Source organism: Artemia sp. Qi Xiang Cuo, chromosome 6 (genome assembly GCF_049724085.1).
Source record: "Artemia sp. Qi Xiang Cuo chromosome 6, ASM4972408v1, whole genome shotgun sequence".
Lineage (NCBI taxonomy): Eukaryota > Metazoa > Arthropoda > Branchiopoda > Anostraca > Artemiidae > Artemia > Artemia sp. Qi Xiang Cuo.
This window is the reverse complement of record NC_142799.1, coordinates 13,632,214-13,656,819: the sequence shown is the minus strand read 5'-3', so window position 1 is coordinate 13,656,819 and position 24,606 is coordinate 13,632,214. Positions and strand designations below refer to the sequence as shown.

The window sequence follows — 24,606 nt, the reverse complement described above, 5'->3', positions numbered from 1 at the left end:
ATTGCCTCTGACAGATGGTCTAGGGAATTGTCCTAGGGAAGTTTCCAGAAATTTTTCACTGATCTGCTATTCACTTTGACATTATTTTCAGATATGTATTAGCCTTCTCCTAGCTTTAATCTTTTTTAAACTAACGAGACAACCATCTATGTTAGTTTTTTTTTAGAGTTTCCCTTGTTTGTTTTGAAGGGGTCTTGTTTGAAAGTTATGGTTTACTATGTTTAGTTCGTTTCATTTCGTTGCACGGTTCGTTGCGTGATTTGGTATGGTCGATTATACTGTTTAGTTTCATGGTTTAGCCTGGGTTAACTTGTTTGTGCTACGTTTGTTGATGTTTCCCTTGCCTGTATCAAAGGGGCCTTGGTTGAAAGTTATGGTAGGCTATGTTTAGTTATGCTGTTTCGTTTCATGCTTTATCACAGTTGAATTGTCTGTGCTAGGTTTATTGGTGTTTCCCTTGCATATTCCAAAGAGGCCTTGATATTACGGATACTAGCAAACAACTCTAGTCCGTCGATGGCAGTTCATATTTTTTGGATTTTGTGCAAATCGCGGATATTGGCGAATAACTCGCTTTTATGGTTGTTAGGTAGTTGGGTTTAATTCTTTTAATTTTTGGCTTTTATTGATACATCGTTTCGTTTCGCGCTGAAGAAGAGAGGCGTTTGTCCTCTCGAAATATTCGCTTCGTTTTTTCAGTATCTTCATTTGGCCTATAAAAACCACATTTTTGCTCGTTTTTCTTTCGTTATGTGATGTCAGGCCAATGTGGTTTAAGAAATTATCTTATTTGTCTCATCTGGTCCTCTTTTCATCTATGCCACTTCTTTCCGTTCTTTTGGCTGCCTTCACAGTCTTGCGACTTGGTAAATTCTTTTTCCAATCTTCTTGGTCTCATCTAGCCCACCTTTCGCCCATGGCACTTCCTTTCTCTTCTTCTGGTTGCCTTTACTGCCTTACAAGTTAGTCTGGTCTCTTTCCAAGCTTCTTGGTCTTCCTCCTTTCCACGTGTGACTTCCTTTATTCTTAGTATCAACCGAACTTTTGACGAAATTTCTGAAACTTTCCAAAAACAGCATGCAGACTGCTTAAAAACTTGTCCTGAATTTAATGCTGAAAAGTCTGATGAAATGTTTTTAACTGGAAAGGCCTACTTCCTCATGTAATTGTACTTGGGAATTCAAAGATCTGCTCATCTGACCAAATCGTTTACCTTGGTATTTCTATTGGAAATACCATTTCTCCCACTTGTCATCTCCTAACAGAAATGATCAAACGCAGTATATCATCTTCATATGCTTCCATTGTCTGTTAAGCTTCGTTTCAATCACCGTTATCTTGCAATGCTGCACAACACTGTTGCTCTCCCCTACATCCTTTGTATTGTACCCTTCTGGAAGATTGTTACAAATACTGATAAATTCTATTAGATAAATTGTAGAAGAGAGTGGAGATAGTACTCCACTCTCTTCTGTTCCGAAAAATACCTCCTGAGATATCCAATCTGGACGCGCAATTCAAAGCTCATCAATAGTTTTCACATAGCAGATCTCACTATAATCGTTGCTAAACTTGTGAAGAAAAACAACCAAAGAAATGCATGGAGCCGACTTCTTCAACTCTAGTTACGTCGGCATAGTTGTACAGCAATATTTTACTTTTGTTTTGTTTTTTATAGTGCTCCGTCATTTTCTTTGTGCACGATGACGGGTTTTCAATAAATAATAATAAAAATAAAAGACTGTGTGTATTCTGGTTACCAATAAGAGATCTCAGCAATATCCCAAGAAGGACTGAGGGTATTCAGCTGACAATTTACCCAAACCAAAAGAGTATAGGCGTATCCAGGTTGTCAAAGAACATGGATATAATTTTTGGGAATGGAATTAAGTTTTATTATTTGGATCAACTAGAGAAGGTTTAAACTAAATTAAACAATACTATATGTGTCAAGATTTTAAAAAAGGTGTATGTTTTAAAAAATTGTTGAAAAATTCAATTCAGCATACAAATGGCAAACCAAACAATGGATTCTTAAAAAAAAAAAACCGAAAATATATAAAATATTATTTTCTTTTTTTCATGAACAACAAATAACACTTCAAATTGAGTAAATCCTGTGATTAGACAGTCGAAAACAATGACCAAAATTCTAAATATTTCGATCACACATACAGTGGCCGTCATCAGCAGGTATCAAGAATATTTTGTCATTGTTTTTTCACTATCTAATAAAAGGTTTATCCCTATTCGAACTTTTATTTGTGCGTCATAGAAAGGCAGTGTGATCTTCGATAAATCGCAAGCCGTTTTTTCCATGAAAAAGACTGTCAATAAAAAACTAATTGAAATTGATTTAAAAAAATATTCCCAAAAAAAAGAGCTTTTCAAAGAAAAGTAAATCATTCTATTAAATCAAAAATAAGCCGAAATAAAATCAAATTATTTACCAAGAGTAAAATTACCACAAATCACCATTTATGCTTGGTGGATAATTCAATTTGTCATGTCGGCAGACATCTATTTTGGAAGAAATGTATCAGATATTGGAATATTAAAAAAATTGACGTCCTAGGTTGTCTCTAAAATGAGGAATAATGATGAAAAAGAAGAGCATGCTTTTTTATGGTCAGTTCCTTTCTAAAGTGGGATTGAAATTAGTAAAGTTCTGCCCACTGTCTTAAAAAATTATCAATTTGGGCCAATGATTGGTAAACATAGGCTAGGCTGCATGCCAAATGTTAATTATAACTGATATTTTCTCTTTTGTTAGTTATTTTTCTAACCACATAGGGAAATTAAACTCAATGTATCTTTTGATGCTCTTTTGGGCTAGCCAAACTTCTTAAATACATCCCAGCCCATTTAATAAGAATTACCATTGATCCAAAAAGACCACACATAAATTGTTTAAACCACAAAATTAACAATTTTCTGTCTTTAGCCTATGCTTGGGTTGCAATCAGCCCTATTGGGGAGAGGAAAGACCAGGTAAAGATATAAAGCACAGTTTATATAATTATCCAGTAGCCTATGATCAATCCCTATCTCACCCATTATAAAAACCCGGACTGAGGTGCAAGTGCTCCAAAGAATGTAAAAACATAAGTGGCATTAGATCTTTTCATGGGTAGACAAGTTAGATGCAAAACAATCAGAAATAAGTGGAAACCCGCTATTACAAATAGCCTAGCCTAATGCACTTTGTAACCATTTCTCATTGATAGACACAAACACACTGATCCATAAGTGAACAAATAAGTGGGAGGAGCTTTTTGTTCACACCAAGAACAAAGACCAGAAATGATCTGTGATAAACTTACTGGATAATTCTATAAACTGTGATATAAAGCAACCAAAGTAGCTTTCCAGAAGGTGTATAATATTTTTTCTGGAAAAGTCCCCCCCCCCCAAACTTTTGGTAGCCTAGGCTAAATGGTAAAGTTCTACAAAATCATATTATTGAGTTAGGAATAAAGTGTATACACCATTTGATGCCTTTTTTTATGCTGATTACAAATATAATAAGCATTTCTATCAGAAATTAATTTCATCCCCCCCTATAGAGGATAGACCCACCCTAACCCTCACTGGACACATAGCGGGGTGGGGGGGGCTGAAATTCATTTCCAATAGAAATGCTTATTATATTTGTAATCAGCATAAAAAAAGGCATCAAATGGTGCATTCACTTTAGTCCTAACTCAATAATATGATTTTGTAGAACTTTACCAGCTAAATTTCTAGGTGGCACTATAGTTTAGCTAGGATGAAAGTGGAAACATCATTCAATGTCTTTTTTTATGGTCTTTCATAATCCAATAATCACTTCTGGGGCTAATTACATCTTGGGCCCTTAAAGTGGCCCCAAAGGTATTTTATATGAATTATGAAAGAGCTTTAAAAAACATCAAATGATGTTTTCACTTTCATCCTAGCTAAATTACATGGCCCACTGCAAATTTACCATAAAATTTATCCCCTCCCCACCCCATAATGTGCAAATATATACTCTGAATTGGAATATACCCTTAACTGTCAACAGCAAAGCTTCAAATTGCAAAATTCAGTACTATTTTTGTCAATGGCATTTGAAAAACATAAAATGGTAGGAAAATGGTTTATATTTAAGTTGACATTAAATGAGGTTTGAATTGATATGAGTAAGTATTTTTGGAATGTATTACTCTTGAACAACTTATTTATAAACTAGTGATATGTTTTTAACCATTTTTCTATAACTTAGGTAGACTTAAAAAATAAAAATAAAGATAAACTAAAAATTATAGGAAAATGGTTTTTATCTAAGTTGCCATTAAATGAGGTTTGAATTGCTATAAATAAGTATTTTTGGAATGTATTACTCTTGAACAACTTATTATAAACTAGTGATATCTTTTTAACCACTTTTCTATAACTTAGGTAGACTTAAAAAATAAAAATAAAGATAAACTTAAAATGATAGGAAAATGGTTTATATCTAAGTTGCCATTAAATGAGGTTTGAATTGATATAAATAAGTATTTTTGGAATGTATTACTCTTGAACCACTTATTATAAACTAGTGATATGTTTTTAACCACTTTTCTATAACTTAGGTAGACTTAAAAAATAAAAATAAAGATAAACTTAAAATGATAGGAAAATGGTTTATATTTAAGTTGCCATTAAATGAGGTTTGAATTGATATGAGTAAGTATTTTTGGAATGTATTACTCTTGAACAACTTATTTATAAACTAGTGAAATGTTTTTATCCACTTTTCTATAACTTAGGTAGAGTTAAAAATAAAAATAAAGATAAACTTAAAATGATAGGAAAATGGTTTATATCTAAGTTGCCATTAAATAAGGTTTGAATTGATATAAATAAGTATTTTTGGAATCTATTACTCTTGAACAACTTATTTATAAACTAGTGATATGTTTTTAACCACTTTTCTATAACTTAGGTAGACTTAAAAAATAAAGATAAACTTGAAAATGATAGGAAAATGGTTTATATATAAGTTGCCATTAAATGAGGTTTGCATTGATATAAATAAGTATTTTTGGAATGTATTACTCTTGAACAACTTATTTATAAACTAGTGATATGTTTTTAACCACTTTTCTTTAACTTAGGTAGACTTAAAAAATAAAAATAAAGATAAACTTAAAATGATAGGAAAATGGTTTGTATCTAAGTTGCCATTAAATGAGGTTTGAACTGATATAAATAAGTATTTTTGGAATATATTACTATTGAACAACCTATTTATAAACTAGTGATATGTTTTTAACAACTTTTCTATAACTTAGGTAGACTTAAAAAAAAAAGAGATAAACTTAAAATGATAGGAAAATGGTTTATATCTAAGTTTCCATTAAATGAGGTTTGCATTGATATAAATAAGTATTTTAGGAATGTATTACTCTTGAACAGCTTATTTATAAAATAGTGATATGTTTTTAACCACTTTTCTATAACTTAGGTAGACTTAAAAAAAAAAGAAGATAAACTTAAAATGATAGGAAAATGGTTTATATCTAAGTTTCCATTAAATGAGGTTTGAATTGATATAAATAAGTATTTTAGGAATGTATTACTCTTGAACAACTTATTTATAAACTAGTGATATGTTTTTAACCACTTTTCTATAACTTAGGTAGACTTAAAAAATAAAGATAAACTTAAAATGATAGGAAAATGGTTTATATCTAAGTTTCCATTAAATGAGGTTTGCATTGATATAAATAAGTATTTTAGGAATGTATTACTCTTGAACAACTTATTTATAAACTAGTGATATGTTTTTAACCACTTTTCTATAACTTAGGTAGACTTAAAAAAAAAAAAAAATATTAACTTAAAATGATAGGAAAATGGTTTATATCTAAGTTGCCATTAAATGAGGTTTGAATTGATATAAATAAGTATTTTAGGAATGTATTACTCTTGAACAACTTATTTATAAACTAGTGATATGTTTTTAACCACTTTTCTATAACTTAGGTAGACTTAAAAAATAAAGATAAACTTAAAATGATAGGAAAATGGTTTACATCTAAGTTTCCATTAAATGAGGTTTGAATTGATATAAATAAGTATGTTTGGAATGTATTACTCTTGAACAACTTATTATAAACTAGTGTATGTTTTTAACCGCTTTTCTATAAATTAGGTAGACTTAAAAAATAAAAATAAAGATAAACTTAAAATGATAGGAAAATGGTTTATATCTAAGTTGCCATTAAATGAGGTTTGAATTGACATAAATAAGTATTTTTGGAATATATTACTCTTGAACAACTTATTTATAAACTAGTGATATGTTTTTAACCACTTTTCAATAACTTAGCTAGTGTTGTAACTTCTTTGTGTGGTTAAAAAAAAAAAATCAAATACCTTTAGGGTCTCTTTAAGGGCTCAAGATGCAATTAGCACCAGAAGCAATTATTGAATTATGAAAGAGCATAAAAAGACATTAGGGAATCAATTGGAAGGAAAGACATTAGACAATTGGAAATCAAGAGTTGTAGGGCTCTTTTTAATATTGCAATTACCACCAGAAGCATGTTTGTTACCCTTCGTTAATATATAAAGTTTCTATGGAAGACGTAGTTGTATAAACTTTGAAGGAGGCTCAATTGATGTGAAATCAAAATTTCTTATGCCCTTTTTAAGAGTCGAAAGTGATCAGAAGGTAATCAGCCTCCCCCCTCACCCCTTTCTTCCCAAAATGCATCCGATAAAATTTGAAACAGCCATTTTGTTCAAAATTGTTCAAAATTCAAATAACTATAATTTACGGGCTGAAAAATCCCCCACAACCCCCAGGGCAAAGGTTGTAACTTATGCAACTTGCCCATTGTTAACATTTAAAGTTTTTGTGGAAGGGGTTGTTGTGTTAACTTTGGAGGAGGCTCACTCGACTGGAAATTGAAACATCTAGTTTTTTTCTAAGAATCAAAACTGATGAAAGGCCAACCAGTCCCCCTCCCACCGCTTTTCCTCATAGGCATCTGGTCAAAATTTGTAGATAGCCATTTTGTTCAAAACAGTCCAAAGGCCAAATAAGTGCTTCTGGGTTGACCCCAACCCTGGCCCCCAGGAAAGGGCTGTGAGTTATGCAAGTGGCTTATTTTTACTTTGATGCTTTTTTTACTTTGATGCATGGATTTATTGATTTACGGACAACTTTGATTTACAGAGCAACGGCTGTAAGCTATGTAAGGTGCTCATTGCTACTTTCATACTAGTTTTTGATACTTCCGTGGAACTTTGATGTTGAAAAGAAAAATTCATTTTGGAATATGGAATTTTGAAACACTTGAAACTTTGGCAATCAAAAACGAACAGAAATTAACCAAAGAAAAAATTTCTGAAAAAGAAGTTTTTCAAAGAAAAGTAAAGGCCCTATTAAACTTAAGATTAGCAGAAATAAAAACTTATAATAATTCAAGCTCAGAACTACCAGAAATTACAATTAAGGAATAAATGAAACCCAAAACGAACAGAAATTAAATAAACAACACAGCAAACAAACATACAATAGGTACTAATATGAATGAATAAATTAAATCTTGAAACTAGTAAAACTTAAATGGAGTATGCAAATCAAGCTTAAAATAAACAAAAATAATACAAACAAGAGTTTGGCTACTGCCCCCTTCCCCAATTGTGAAAGTCTAAGATCTACTACGTCATTGGCGCCTTACTGAAAACTAGATGTATCTTGAATAGTCTTGGAAAGAACTAATAAAATTAAACTGAATGTTGGATATGTAATGATATTAATTGCTGAATACTCATTAGTTCAAGATTTCATTTCTTTTAAATTTTCATCTGATTTTCAATGTTGCAATATGAACAAAAGAAAATATTTGTAGTATAATTCATTTTCAGTAAAGCACCAATTACGCACCTGACTTTAGACTTTTACTGTTAGGGAAGCAGGCAGTAGCCAAGCGCTTGTTTGTAATGAAAACTATATGTATCTTGAACAGTCTTGGGAAGGATTAATAAAATTAATGGCGCAGTAGGCTTTAGACTCTAGTTGAATAGAGGCCTTGTGCAAACCTGGACCCACCTTGGTCACTACATGGTTTTCGACACTAGGCGATTCTCTTCTATCAACAAAAGTCGATGTTCTGCCCAAGCGAACTCAAGCCTATTACCTATGTCTTGTTATATATTCACGCCTAAGAATATCATACTGCAGTGGGGAGGCAGCTCATAGTAGATAGCTTAGCTAGAAAGATGTTTTTCAGCCTCCAAAAAACCCCAAAATAAACAAAACCCAGAAGAAATATCCCTGAATTAGAACCGAGTGTAGTACATTGTTTTTTACTTGGTTATAATATCCTCGAGAAGTGCAACTCCTTAGGTCACCCTGCAGCGTCGTTAGCAGTAATGGTTAGGTGAAGGAAACTCATGACAGATTGGCCCTGAAATCACTACGAGGCCACGCAAGTAGGGATGTAACTAATCACCACAAGTTTCTAATGCCTTTTGTTTGAAGACGACCTTACTCTAACCTTTAAACCCTTTGTTTTTCACACGTCCCTGTCTGTTGCGTATACGAAACCGAATTTTTGTATCCTCAAATGCATCAGAGTCCATTAATAGGTACAGCCACAAGCAAAAGATGCCAACCCTTCATCACCAAAGATGACGCATGTTATAAGAAGGGGTTTAAAAGATGTGTATTTACTTTTTAGCCACTTGAAACTTAACCGTTTTAATCTTTGGTATTGTTATGGATTAAAACTTGCAGCAATATCTTATAGAATCTACTTGGTACTATGTATCCATCCCTTACTTTTCAGAATCATATTGCTGCAGTTAAGTAACTCTTGATTGTAATTATTGAAAAACTACGTTATTGGGATGTATTTTGTTTGTAATCGCTATGTAACCTCGTGGAGGTTATGGACATTTACTTACCTTTAAGTGTATTGAAAGCAAAAGAACTGTAGGCTAATTATTTGCTTTAGCCTAAAATACATACTGGGGACCAATGATAGGTATTTCAACTAGGTAAAGTTTTAAGCCCCTTGCCAACAAAGATGACCATACACAAAGAGCCGAATGTTACTTTCAAATCTCTGAACTGTCTGAGACTTTTAATCTGAATTCTTTCTTTCAGTTTATGTATGAGGTCTGAAGTTGCTGCCCCTTCAAAACTTTTAGGTCATATGTCTTGTGAAAAAGTTCAAGACTTGCATCTGATCAAACCTAGATGGTACTATAAAGCTACTTGTTGCTTCTCATAGTCATATTACTACAGAAATATACTTCAAAAATGAAAGAAGGGTAAACATTTGATCTGCACCACAGGGTAACTGCTGGCACCAGTATTCTACCACATGGCTGTGATCACTTATGGTTTATTTGTGGCGGACTACAGGCTCTAAGAGTAGGCTACTGCTCTTACCAGCACTAGCGCTTAAGCAGTGCTAAAGCTACTACCAGCACGGCTACTCAATTCAATTTCAATTTATAACTGGGATTTATTTTACTATATACATAAAAAACAAACAAACAAAATACCCCCAGAAGCAAGCTTGTGCGGGGGTAATCCCTTCTAGACGCATAAAAAATCATAATAACAAAATAAGATCCAAAATAATAACTCTTTTCATTTAATATGAATACAAATACAAGTTCTGCCCTCCAACTCAAAAACTAATACTAACATACTATACTTAGCCACTTGAAAATAATCACGTACCCCCCCCCCTTTTTAGCCAATTCATTAAAAATAATAAATTACTAAACAATACGACCTCAATAAACTACGGAACAGCAGCAGGTCATCCACACATTTAAGTTCCACTGGTAAACTATTCCAAGCACTCGGACCGGCATGACGGATAGAAAAAATGATCTTGTCGCTTGCGGAATCGGTCTTCGAAATTCTTCCAAATTTCTAGTTCCATGCTCATGAACATCACCCCCACTCACAAACATTCCCTTAAAACAAACAGGAACACTACCATAAAGATACTTAAACATGAACTGTGTTTTATAAAATTTAAAAAGACCCGATACCGGTAGAATCTTCAGCGTCATAAACTCATTACGAACAGATGATCCTCTATTATCCTTACCAATCAAAAGCCTTATTGCCGAATTTTGTAGTACACGCAGGGGCAGAAGATGCGTTCCGAAAGTAGACGACCATACTGAAGAACAATATAATAGATATGGATGTACAATTGAAAAATACAATAATCTTAATATACTAGTTGGGAGAAAATTTTTCAATTTACGCATAATTCCAACATTACGTGCAAGTTTCATAGACACACAATCAATATGATCTACAAAACTTAAAGTTTCATCAATAATAATCCCCAAATATCTAACACTCCTCTTTCGTGGAATCATTGATGTACCATTACTTAAATTATTCACCCATGGGTAATAACTTGGAGATCTGCTATATATCAATAAACTAGACTTATTACAATTAAGTTTTAACCTATTACTTCTCATCCACCTTTCTATATTCTTAAAACCTTCTCGTAATTGCGACATCAATTCATTCTCAGTCCTACCACATACGGTTAATTTCGTGTCGTCAGCAAACATAACTAGGGCTTTACTAGGTTTAAGTGCCTCTAGAGGAGGTTTAATAATAGTATACAACCCATCAACTGCACTTGACAAATCATTTATATAAATAGAAAACAAAAGTGGGCCTAGGGGTGATCCCTGGGGAACTCCACAATTTATAAATCTACTGTCAGAACGTGCATCATTAACCTCCACAAACATTGATCTTGAATTTAAGAATGATTCTAACAACTTCAAAGCATTTCCCCTAATACCACAATTTTCTAACTTCATTAACAAAATATCATAAGATACAGTGTCGAACGCTTTCGCAATATCCAGAAAAATTGATGCAACTTTAAGGTTATTGTCTAATGCATCATTAACATATGTAGTCAAAAACAACATTGCATGCTCACTAGAATAACCTTTTCTGAAACCAAATTGATTTTGATAAAAAAACAAATTCTTTTCAAGATACTTTTCTAGCCTTATATATACTAGCTTCTCGAAAATTATAGCAATAACTGGTAGCAGCGAAATGGGACGGTAATTACTTATATCATTTTTATCACCCCCCTTAAATATTGGAACAATCTTCGCTCGTTTCAAACACTTTGGAAACACACCACTTTTAAAACAACCATTTATTAGTGAAACCAGTTGTTTAATAACACATTGAAGAACAAACTTTAGCACTCTTATAGATATTAGATCAACACCTGAAGCTTTATTTTTCATAGCCATTATTACATCTGTTATTTCACTTTCCGTCACTTTAGTCATTAAAATAGAAGTATCACAACTGGGAGGGAGATATTGATCAAAAGTACCATCACTCCTATCACAATATATAGATCCGACAACATTATTACCTACACTAGAAAAATAATCACACATCTGATTTGAAAGTTGAACTGGAGTTTGATCTGACTGAAGATTTGGCAACGTAACTCTTCTCTTGCCAATAAGAGGCCTGAGGAGACTCCACGTCTTTGCCGGGTTACCCTCACTCTTTTTAAATTCTTTAGCTAAATACTCAATTCTAGCCTTCCTCAATAATTTATTTAAAGCAACATTATACTAACGATAAATTTGCTGGTTTAGTACGCTTGCCTAAATTATACTATTTTTATATAAGTCATGGCTCATTTTCATATTTATAAGACTACTACTGTTAATCCTCGTTTTTAGTGAATAATAATTTTTAATATTTTTTTTTTTTTTAAGCATAAGTCAGTTTTCTCTTATACTCCTAAACACTTTTTCCTCCCCCGTACAAAATTTAATATACGGATCACCTATTGAATTAAAAAACTCACAATCCAAACACTATAATTCATTCTTAAAAAGTACAAGAGAATCCGCGTCCACAGTCGGTACAATTGGGCTACAAAAACTCCCAGCTGTATAATTATGGTCCACTTCAGCAGAAAGAAACACTCCACAGTGGTCTGAAACATCATTTACCAGCACTCCTGGTTTCCAAAAATTCACGTTCGTGAATATATTATCAATTAAACTAGCTGACGTGTTACAAATCCTTGTACAAATATTTATACCTGGGAACAATCCGAAACTAGACATTAAATTTAACAACCTAGTAGTTGCACGATTACTAAGTACCATCATATCTATGTTAAAATCACCCGCTATGAAACTTGGGCAACCTGATACATTCAACATTTCCAATTGCTGCTCCAATAACTCTAAAAACTCTATCTCTGAAGCAGAAGGCGGCTAATACAAAATAAGAACCAAGAACTTGGATCCATTTCTACTTATTTCCAACACCATTGACTCAAAAATCATTTCGCGATAAATGCAAATATCCTGTCTAGTCTTAACTGCAAAACCTGATTTAATATAAACTGCTAATCCTCCATGCTGTCGAGTCTCCCTATTCCTATTAATAAATTCATAACCATTAATATCTAACAAAGACGAATTATCGTTCCGAAGCCATGTCTCAGTCAACGCCACCACATCAAAATTCGGATCCGAACACACTTCTGAAATATAATGTAGAGAACTATTTAACCCCCGGCAGTTTAGATGTAATATATGCAGAGTTTGTGGCCCCCGCCGCGTCACATAATCCTTAAGATCACTTGCAAATACATACTTAGAATTTTCCAAACAAACCTGATTATTCCCATCTCCATCAAACTCTCGATTTAACGTCTCATTCACTCGATCCGCAAACTTTACGTGACTATTCTCAAGCAGCGCCAGTCTCTCTTTATTTAATACCATTATCAAATTTCAACGCACATTGTAGGGCAGAACTTGTACTCAGCAACAGAAATCCCAAATATTCAATCATATAACGGAACGAAATTAATATAAAAAAAACAAAAGAAACATAGAAAAAATTAAAATAACGAAAAGATACAACGAAAACATGCTTATTACTACAAGTATACTATCTGTGGGGAGTAAGTGCTCCAGTATTCGGCTCACGATTTCAAAGGCCCATGGTTACTTGTGCTCACAGTTCATATAATTATCCAGTATGATCATTCCCTATCTCACCCATTATAAAAACCTGGACCGAGGTGCAAGTGCTCCAGAGAATATAGAAACTTAAGCGGCATCAAATCTTTTCACGGGTAGACAAGTCAGACGCGAAACAATCGGAAACAAGTGGAAACCCGCTATTACGAATAATGCACTTTACGCGAAATAATCGGAAACAAGTGGAATCCCGCTATTAATAACTGCACGAAGAAGTGGGAGGAGCTTTTTGTTCGCACCGGGAACGAAGACCAGAAATGATCTGCGATAAGCTTACTGGATAATTATATGAACTGTGCTTGTACTAGACCTCTGGAGGAGGCATTCTAAAAATTCTCCATGCTATCTAGATAAAATAACCTAGATAAATTACGCCTTTAGTGGTTGTTTCTGTAACCAGTCAGCTCTCTCTAATTCTCACGCCACTACAAATTCCCAACGCTCAAGGCAAGGATTGTGGAGAGAATTATGTGGCTCTAACGGCCGGCGCTTTTATTCTACAAGTTGACTCAGGCCCATGGGTTGTACATTCCAAAACTATATCTTCCCTTGGGGTAGATATCTCTAGTAATATAGGACTCTTTTCCTATACCAAACTACCTTAACTCGATCTAGGTGAAAATGGTGAAAATAAGCATAGGTAAAAATGTAGAAGAGTCGTACTATTCACGAGTCAGGATATATATCAGAACTCAACTGAACATGACTTCAAATAAAGGACACTTCTAAGATAACATCTTGCGCGGAGGCACAAAGCTCCGATCAATAGCGATTAGGGCCTTTGAATGGCCCTATTAATTGAGCTACAAATTACTCTTGGCTTTTCAAGCTAATTCTGTTTCCTGAATAAGTCATGAGCAGCCTGCATTTTTCAAAGGCTTGCTAGTTTGCAGATTCTTAAAAGATGTCTTATAAACTTTTAACCAAGGAAGAATATTAACAAGACATAAAGATATTTATTGAATAGCTAGAGCCAGGAGTGAAGCAATGAATCTGAAAAGGGATGAAAAAGCTGGGATGATTCATTGCTAAAAAGCAATGAACACTAAGCTTGTCACTAATGTTGGATAGGACATTAGTCTGATAATTAGGGCCAGGGGCCCTAACACCTGTTAGTAATTTCTCTACTTCTTAAAGACGGCCAGGGTCTAACAAACGATTCTTAATTAAAGTTTCCTTGCTTGTCTTTAAATTATGTGTTCCCAAGACTTTGATCTTGTCTAATTTTTTAAGTCATTGTTTTTTCTCGAATTTGGGAGTATTTTCCCACAATGTTGAAGTTGTTAACTTCTCAAAATTTTTAAAATGATACAAGACAAGAACGAATTTTTGCGCGAAAACATGGATTTCATTGTCTTTGATCAACTCATCAAGGATTATTGATCAGGGTTGAAAAAAAAAATTCTATTCGTTTTGGTTCAGGAGTATATTTACTTGCAGTGAGTCAAAATTCTAATATCACTGCACAGGAAGGATAGAAGGGAAAGCTCCAATTTATTATGAAATGGGGTTGGGTAACCTAAGCATATCTTAATACTTTTTGATTACAGTCTAACTTCGATGTGAAACCGGTGTGTGCCAGCTAGAATAGAGCTTTCCAGTTGAAAGCAGAAACATGGCTTGATGGAGTAAAAGCTAGGCTGCTTAATTTCTAATGTTCATCTCCAACATAGACTATAAGACTCAAGTTCAGCTCATACACTGTAGGGTCAGGCCAAAATACTAGTAAAGACAATCCTTTTTGACCTTGGGCAGGAACTGTACACATATCTCCAAAATTTGGTATCATATTCATCAATTTGTCATGAGCTCAACAAAAAAAAAGATCAAATTGAAGTTCCACTCCTACAACACAATTGAAAAAAGAGTAAAATAAATCAGAATAGTAAAACAAACTTAAAACTGTCAAAAATTTACCATATAAGAGGGGCACTAGCATAACCCTCAACCCCCCCCCCCCCCCCTGCCTCTCCACTAAGTAAATCACGGAAAAATTAACGTTGGTGCTTGTAAACATCTGCAATTATCCACTAACTAATCTTCCAAATTAAGATACATCCCCCATATTGAACATGCACAAACACACTTCTAATAAAGAAAACATTTGTTGTTTTGAGTCTGCAGTTATCAGGAATGTGATGAGTATACTATCAGCTGGTCTTTCCGATTCCCCTGTTAATAAGAGGTCCATTTGATGTACATGTTGACGTTGGTTCTTGTTGATTTTGATTTTGAACCAAAGGGTGGGTGGTCAATATTGAGCTAATATCAACTGGCCCAAAGTGAGCCACTGACTCACTATGTACAATGGCATTTTTAAATTAGCTGCCTGTAAAAACTGATGTACTTTCCAATCTATCTTTTTCCAGGGAAAGATCTGTGATGGTTCCAAAATGTTAAGGGTCCCTAGGGCTCAGATAGAAGTAGATAGAAAGGATAACCCAGAGCAAACCGCTAAATTGTAAAAAAGTCTTCAACCAGCCTCTAATAATGCAATTGAAGACTTTAGTGTCCAGAAGGCTGCTGCTATGTTTGACATTCTTAGACCAAAATTGCAGCAGTCATAATAATGATTAACAAATTGGACTGATTACAAAAAGCTTTTGGCATCCTCTTTGAAAAAGTACAATTCATGCTACTATTAGCTTTTGTGATTCAATTAATCATGACTTCCAGCTTTTGTTATGGTCTGACTTGATCTGAAGCAAGTAAACTCTTATATCAGCATGCTTTGGCAAAAGGCAAAAAAGTGTATCAGACGTGGATTGACAATAGAAAGGCTGGGAAAGAATGGTCATATCATTTATGATCATGAACATTATGGAAAGGAGAGGTATCTGGCCTCAGATGGTAAACCACTATCAACTCTCATGATCTGAACCAGTTTTGGAAACTTCTCCTTTGTTCTTGCATCTGATTATACATGTAACACCTACAACACAGACGAAACAGTGTGACAACTGTGCATAAACACTCCAAAGTCCTTGCTGGGATAGTTAGTAAAAAAAATAGTTGTATAGTTACTTCAGCCAAAAAGAGCCCTCTACAATGGTTCGAACAGTCGCTACGAGCGGAGATTTCTTATCATCCTATATTCTAGAAATGAGTGACAAACTCATAATGATTTGGAATCCCGATGGGCTGGTTACTGGAGCCAACCCATCTATTTGAATATCACTAGAACTACTTTGTAAGTAGCTGCAGCCTCAGTCTTTTTTGAAGCATCCTTTGGCTTGACTCAACAAGAGAATCTGCTGATCCTGATAATCTTAAGTTGCACTTTTTACTAAACACAGTAAACATAAACAAGGAAAATGACATTGTTCTTTTTACCATTTCGCGTCGTACTAACCACAGGCTATAAGCACTAGATTTTAGTGTGTTTTTTCTGTACATAGCTCACTGCAACAGCTTAATGAATTATTGAATGCTAAGCAATCCAGCCAAAACTGTTACAATCTACAGTATAGCTGGATTGGGCAGTAAATCCATCCCACGTCCATTCATCCCTTCCAATATCCAGAGTGGATTTGGCAAATCTGGTATTTTGCTTTTCCGACCTGATGCCTTTACCAAGGAAGATTTTTATCCTCGTACACAAGTAATAGACCAAATATGTTGTCTGATCATATGGCAACTAAGCAGATAAAGGTGAATCTCAAAAACAGCACAAGAATACATGCCAGGAAGTGAGAATTACAGACCTCACTGACTGTGTACCACAGCCCTCTCTTCTATTGTCACTCCAGAGCAGGTAAGATCTTTTGCTACAACTATTTTTAATAAGTTATCTGCTACACGAAAGAAACGTGGCTCAACAAAGGAATTAATAAATACTCAAGTTTAGCAACAAACTAAAACAGATCAAAAAGACAGAATGGGGAAAAGAAAGTTTTACATTTTACATTTTACATTTTTCAAGCCGAATTATGCTTAACGAATTATGCTTAACGAATTATGCTTGTATATCTCTTTCAATGGCCAAGTATGGACCATCTGTGGTAGATACAGGGTTTGCTTCAGCTAGGAGCCGTCCAGCTGAGTGGTTGGCAAGTTAGACCTGAACACCTGTGTCCGTGAGGACAGGGATTCAAATTCTGGTGTCGCTAGTTACTTCGTTCAGAACGTGAGTCAGTGGCGTGACTCTGTAAGCTCAGTCAGTGTCGACCCAGCTCTAAATGGGTGCCTGGAGAAATCTGAGGAAGGTAAACAGGAAGGGTGTGTAAAAGCACAGGATCGCTTGCTCTCAACCCCCTCATCTTTCTGGGTCGAAAAGCCATTAAACAGAGGTCAGTAAACTCTAGTGCCGCATCATTTACCTGTTTTTATACTGGGTTAGGTGGTACATGATGGTCAAAGAGAAGTTTTCAGCAGTTAGGGCAACAGTTGAAATTCTTAAATATTGCCTTGAACCTATCTACAATATGCTACAGTTTGGCACAAACAAAGCTAAAGAACACATAAGTGGTGGCAAGCAATGTTAATTTTCCAAAAGCTGCTCAGTATGGACGACTCCTTTACTTTACCACGTTTGTATTGGTCTGAAGAAAGAGAATTTGTTTTTTGCATCACTTACAGTTTTTACTTTTGGTTATGTTTGTCATCTTTTAATTTTTTTTTTACTACCAAAATTATAGTTGCCTCTGGTTAGGCGTATATATTGTTTTTTTTTTTGTTCTTCTTTTGTTGTCGAATATTATAATTGCCATTGGTTACATGGGCGCAGGCAGCATATCGTCTAGGGAGGGCAGTCGATAGTGCGATGGAGGGCCTATTATCAACTGCTTTTCCAACCATCTGCTTTTTCAGCCATATCTAATGTAAATTTGAAGGTCTAGGGGGGGGGGCAGCTGCCCCCCTCCCTACGCCCATGATTGGTTATATATCGGCGTGTTTTATTATCTTTTTGTATATACAAGTGTTTATTATCAGAATCTACTCTTTCTTCAAAAAGAAAATTTTAAGATAGTTTGAGATGAAGGACAATTAAACGGAGATCAGCACCGCCGGTTTGGACCCTTAAGTCTAATGCCGCATCCTTAGCCTTTTTGTATACTAGTTTAGGAGTTGCATAATGGTCAAAGAGAAGTTTTCACCAGTTAGGGAAACAGTTAAAATTCTTAAATAGTCCTTAAAACAATCTAAAAGTATCTGCAAGCAATGTTAATTTTCCAAAAGCTGCTCAGTACAGGCCACTCCTCTACTGTACCACATTTGTATTGGTCTGAAGAAAGAGAATATGTTTTTTGTCACCTACAGTTTTTACTTTGATTATGTTTTGTCATCTTTTTATTTCTTTCGATTACCAAAATTGAAAGTGCCTTTGCTGATAAAGTTTTTTTTTTTTTTTTTTTTTTTTTTTTTTTTTTTTTTTTTCAATTAATTAAAAATTAGTTCGGCACATTAGTTCTGCAACCGATTTGGAGTAATCTAGTACAAAAAACATTTCTGAACTGTTTTAATTCAAGAACTATCTAAGCGTCAAATTTGTTTAATTGGCTTGATCTAAAGGTGTATTTTTATGACCGTTACGATTACTATAGACTTGAGATGTCATTAACACAATAACCTTCTTTGTCATGTGTATTATTCTTAAAGGGTTACTGCATTAGAGTCTGCGTTAGATGAAGAAATTTCTCTTGAAGAACTGAGGAAATTATGCTCTGGTCGTCTGATTCCAGAAAAACTTCGCCTGCGGGTTTGGAAACGTCTCCTGGGGATATCAAATCAACATCTGGAAAGTCTAAGATTAGACGAAGAGTTCAACTTACCAGATCAGGAAGCACTGAGGGACAACTGTAAAGAATATTTAGGTGAGTCAAATTAGTTAAGTTACAAAGCAACGTTGTTGGTTTTTTAGTGTTTTTTTTTTATTTATTGTAATCAAATAATAATCAGTAGTTCTTCTATGTAATTTTTTACGAAGAAGCTGATGTTTCTGCTTTTAAACTTAACGATATTTGATTTAAACATGGAAATATTTCTTGCTTAGCAAATATATTGATATGTATTATATTAATTTATATCAATTCAAAAGTTGGCAAAGTTTAGCCAGTTTGTTTTGTCAGCTTAATTAACATCTAAATTCAAGATTATACTAAACAGTCGAATATTTAAGGGAAAATATTCAGAATTAAACTGTAGCTGTTTGATTGTGAACAGTCCAATATTGGTCCAAATACACTTATACGTTTTGATCTGTTTTGCCATAAATTTCTTAGAATGGGGTCTTATCCCAAGGGGGGAGGGTGGTTCCAAGTGACTTGCCGGAGAGAATATTTCCCTACCAAGTGAAAGTAGGATCAGAACTCTATAGCAAATATCCACAAGTAAAACATACAGAATATCCTAAATTAAAGGCCGCAGTACATAGACTAAATGCTAAAATAGCAAAGCTTAGTTTCTTTTACCAAAAATATTGACAAAAAGTCCATAAAAAATAACCAGAGCTAAACTACATGTAAGTAGGGATATTGGGGTTGGTTTTACTGATGGTTGTCTGGAGCTGTAAGCATTACGTTCCAATCCTTTAATTACAAAGCCAAATAGTGCTAAAAACAATACATGGTTTTTAATTTGTTTCGCCTAAATTTTTTTCTTTCCAGGGAACAATGATGGGGAAAACTTACCACTCATTTACAAGTTTGAGTTACTATTAACCAATATCTGCAAAAGCAACAAGTGTATTTACGATCCTAAAAAGAAGTGGCATGCAATACTAGAAACCTTGATGGGTGTAGACGCCAGTAATACTGAAATTGTTGAGACTTTTAGTTGTATATATGATTTGTATTTACCAAAGTAAGTTGTTTTCTTTTATTAACACATAAGCTCTTTACTCTTTTTATTAACACATAATCTTTTTTTATTGAACCAAGGTGTACTCGGTTACATATAAGTCTAAGACACCAGCACATATTGATAAGTTTTAACTTTTTCCCCAGTTGTGAGAAACGTTAGGAGGATCAAGGATGACAGATTGCCGAAGATCGTCCTTTTTGGCCAAATAAAAAGCAGATCGTCCCTAAATGGGTTGGGAGGAGTTCGTAAGGAAGGATTTAAGGGAAACTGGAAACTGTGATGAGGATCTAAAGAGGGACACTTTGAACAGACTGGGGTGGAGGAGGAGCATTCCTAGCTGCGTTGGACTCAGGCAGCTTGGTGGTATAGTGGGTTGTTAGTAATAGTAGTCATTGTAATACCAGCCTTTCATGAGTCTTGTTCCTTTGCTCTGAATAAACTCCTCTTCGAAACACCTTGACAGTCATTTATTGTATATGCCTTTTCATTATACACTATATTTTGACTTCTTGTTTTATTTTGCTGCCTATTTCTCAATTCAGCGTCTTGTTTTAAAAATGTGGGAAGAGGAGGAGGCAGGAAAAAGTACTGTGTGGCCATGTATCTTTCATTCTTGATTTTTCTCTCACTCCATTTCCGTGGCTTTTTGCAATAAGGGCATAAGTCCACTTTTTTTCTAATTTTACAAGCGAGCAAAAACAATCAAAATTCGTTGGTTGCTTGGTCATTTGGAAACTCCTGAGTAAGAACCAAGATGGTAGCATCTCGAACCTTTTTTTTTGTAAATTTATGGTTTTAAGTGGCTCGTTTTCCTTGTGGGAAGTTTTAAACTGCACAATTCCAAAATCCTTTGTGTACCGGAACCAGCGGATTCCGGTCAACTTTAATTTTTCTTCTGACAAGGATTTTCTTCAAGGATTCAGCTAAATCTAAGATTTCTTCCTTTTTCACCAGATGAGCATTCAAAGGCGTCTTGCCTCTGGCAGACCTGATGACATTTGCCTAGTCAGCAGGCACACTGACTTGAAGGTCTTTTTCTTCGCTTTCTCTATCCTTGCATGGTCCGAATCACGTTCTAGATGTATGTGACGTGGTTCTAGAAACTTCTGGTCAGTTACTTATAGGGCTCCGACAGCAACTTTAGAGAAAAAGTAAGACAGTATTCTAATAACAGTATAGTTTCTGTTTTGGCCTCTGCATGTATCAGAGACAGTTGCAACCTGCTTCAGATTTGACCTACTCTGGCCATGCAACAAATGTAAAGCATAGGCGACCTCACTAGCTCCCGTTACTGGCCGCTCCTCGTGCCATAAAAAAATTGTACGATTTTTTCTCCCATCTCCTTAAACATTCACTGTCACATTATACATCCAGAGCTGACGCTTATAGAAGACTAATTATGCCTTAACATCTGAGGTTAGAAGGCATTGCTGCATGTCAAATGCACAGGCTGTCAGAGTTCCTCCTGATTTCAGTGCTTTAAAGGCACTTTCTTGCTGGTATTTTGAAGGATTGCAGAGTTTCTAGGTTCAGGATATGCCTGAATTTTCATTTTTTCAGTTTTTGCATAGTCCGCAGGAATTTTTGGCGGGAGGTTTGAATCTAAATTAAAGTTTCTGTAAAACACCTTTTTGTACTGAGTAATGGATAAAAACTCTTTCTAATTTCTTCTTCGCTCTTTGCCCTGTACGTATCAAATATTTTCGCAATATTCAAATCTGCAGACAGATAATTTCTAGAGGTTAATAGCCTGCGAATAATGAGACTCAAAAGCATTGAAAGAGCTAATTTGGTTCTTGATAAATTTTAAGTCGATTTCATTATGCCTATTGTGATCTTGTCCCTCTGGAGTTAAAACTACACCAAACTCGTTATCTTTGAAACCATTTCTCTCAGTTATTTGGCTGTGATGCCAAAGGTTTCTATTAAACAGGTTTCGCAGAAAGTCTCTGCTTTTTCATTTTGAATATACAAATAGCTTTACCTCTTCGAGTTCTTTAAAAGCATATGCTTAACACAATTTTTTAAAATTAGTGGAATTAGGCCCGTTTTTGCAAGCAACGGATTTCTAATTATCCTGTGTGACTCGTTTCTATATAATTTTCATACAAAAACAGTGTACAAAAATGATTTGTTAATGTTTCACAGCTATTAGGAAATATGTGCAAGAAACAATGAAATTATTTTTGGCTAATAAACCATTTGAACCAAAAGCTGTAGAAAGTAATTTATGTATTATCAAATAATTTTTGAAATTTGTCATTAAATCTACCTTACCAATTAATTTTTTCACCCTTGAATAGTTACGTAAAATATACCTTGTTATAGTTTTGGCCCTCCCCCCATGAAAATAAATGCTCTGATCCCCAAACCTAAAGGCTGGACCTATGTAAATCTAGGTTTACCACCTTAAATATACGTTATACCAACATCATTTTTAAAAGTCTTCGATGAGATACATAAGCATCAACCAGTTCGTGGTTACAAACTGGAAATAAGGCCCACTTTATTCTAATAGTGGCCGAAACTGTAAGAAAAGAATGTATTCATCAAAACAATCTGGTTTTTATTAGCAGTTTTTGGCAATAAAAAAAAACTATAACCAAAATTCGCTATTGTCAATGGAAATCATATGTCCAAAAAAACAAGTTTGGATCACAGTATTTTACATTAACATAATCTGCTGTTTATGATAATTCTAAACGTAAAAATAAATTAATTTTAATTTTGCTCATGTAAAGCTATTAGCGTATGAAAATTTGCTGAATTTTGTAAAAAGGAGTACGATTGGAATCCAAAGCCTACGAGAACCCTAGAACAGCTAACTAAAAAATCTACAAAAATATTTACACAACGATTTTAGTCCACACTGAGCCGAAATAATATAGAGAAAATTCCTAGAACTAGTGAAAGAAATGCTGAAAACCGTTTCGAGGTATCATTATCCAAGACTTGGACTGTAGTATACAATGTGGTGCTTGAGCGGTAGCCTCCCCCTTATTTGGGATAACCCTGAATTTGGTATTAAAATGAACGTAAGTTATTCTATATACGAGGCTCCTGCCCAACCTTCTGTTCTTTACGCTAAAGTTTGACTTGTTTCTTCAATTCTTCAGGAACGAATGCTGTAATGTGAGGGTATATATTGGGAAAGCGGGTACAATATTTTGAACAAAGCAGTGGACAAAACAAAAACGAAAGAAACTTGAACTAAAAAAGAAATCCGAATACGTCGACTTCACGTCTGGAAGCCTTTATAGAAGAAAAAAAAAACTGAATTAAGCTAAATGAAACAAAATATATAAAGAAAAGAAAAGAAGACAATAAACAAAACTCACATCTTAATAGTCTCCAATATCACTGTGTAAAAAATATTTGAAAAATTATATTGGAAGCTATTAAGATGCGAGTTTTGTTCACTGTTTTGGTTTTTTGTTTTCCTTTTCTTTATATGCGAGTATTTTGTTTAATTTAGCTTAATTTATTTTGTTTTTGCTTGTTATATATATATATATATATATATATATATATATATATATATATATATATATATATATATATATATATATATATATATATATATATATATATATATATATATATATATATATACATATATATATATACATATATATATATATATATATACATATATATATATATATATATATATATATATATATATATATATATATATATATATATATATATATATATATATATATATATATATATATATATATATGTATATATATATATATATATATATATATATATATATATATATATATATATATATATATATATATATATATATATATATATATATATATATATATATATATATATATATAAAGGAACTACTCGGCTTTCTTTATTATCTAAAGTCTGTTGCTTTTTTTTTGTCCACTGTTTTGGTTAAATACCATATGCGTTTTCGCTATATTTCTATTTGTTAAATTCTATTTACTTCCGTTGACTTTTGAATTAAAATCAAGCCATGGCTAATTTTAAGAAAAAGCCAAGACTGATAGTCTGAGTGAGAGGCACAGCTGGCATAAGTCTTTTTCAAAATTGCATTAAAATTATGCCATTTTCACTTGTTCATAGATAATCTATCATCCATCCATCCTAGGGCAGAACTAAGTAGATGGTCATAATCATAAGCTAGATACGATGGAGTGTGCTTGTTGATATACATTTCATGTTAACATAAAATTTTCAGTTCAAATGTTATTAAAGACAGTCGGTATATTCTGTGTATTCTAAGTTTCAGTATCACTCTTTACTTACATTTGAAAAAACAAGTGTTTTTTTCACTTAATCAACTAAAAGTTCACAATAAATTTTAAAGCAAATGCTAAGAGTCTGACTGTTGCCTACCTATTTGGCCAAGTACAGGAATAGCGCTATTAATTTCTAAATGAAGATTAGATGTCTGAAGATTAGAAAATTATTGATTTGAGAAGGCGCAGGGAACTATGGAAACAGTATAGGAATGTTTATCCCCCCCCCCAGATGTGCCTAGTATAATATATTGTGTGTAGTACTTACATTGAGGGGTCTAGGGTAGGTACCTACACCACCATCACCCTCCTGGAATCTCAATATTTTGATGATATTACTCATAAATACGATCTTGTACTGCTTATGTGGGGCTACCTCGCTTGAGTTGCTCCAAGTTTGGACTCTTCCTGAAGTGTAGTTTCTTGTGATATGTCCTTGCCTGTCCGTCCTGGATATGAT

The 24,606-nt window shown here is 33.9% G+C and overlaps 1 protein-coding gene across 1 annotated transcript in view; it reads left to right on the top strand.

Annotated features, from left to right (window-relative positions):
- The first annotated feature begins 2,496 nt into the window (after positions 1–2,496).
- The window catches only part of TBC1D23 (TBC1 domain family member 23), a 76,017-nt gene continuing 53,907 nt past the window's right edge, over positions 2,497–24,606 (top strand). The window contains exons 1-3 of the mRNA XM_089090497.1: positions 2,497–2,628; positions 18,658–18,872; positions 19,665–19,860. Of these exons, the coding sequence (XP_088946623.1) occupies positions 2,588–2,628; positions 18,658–18,872; positions 19,665–19,860 (452 nt within the window). The 5' untranslated portion in view covers positions 2,497–2,587. The remainder of the gene's footprint in view (positions 2,629–18,657; positions 18,873–19,664; positions 19,861–24,606) is intronic.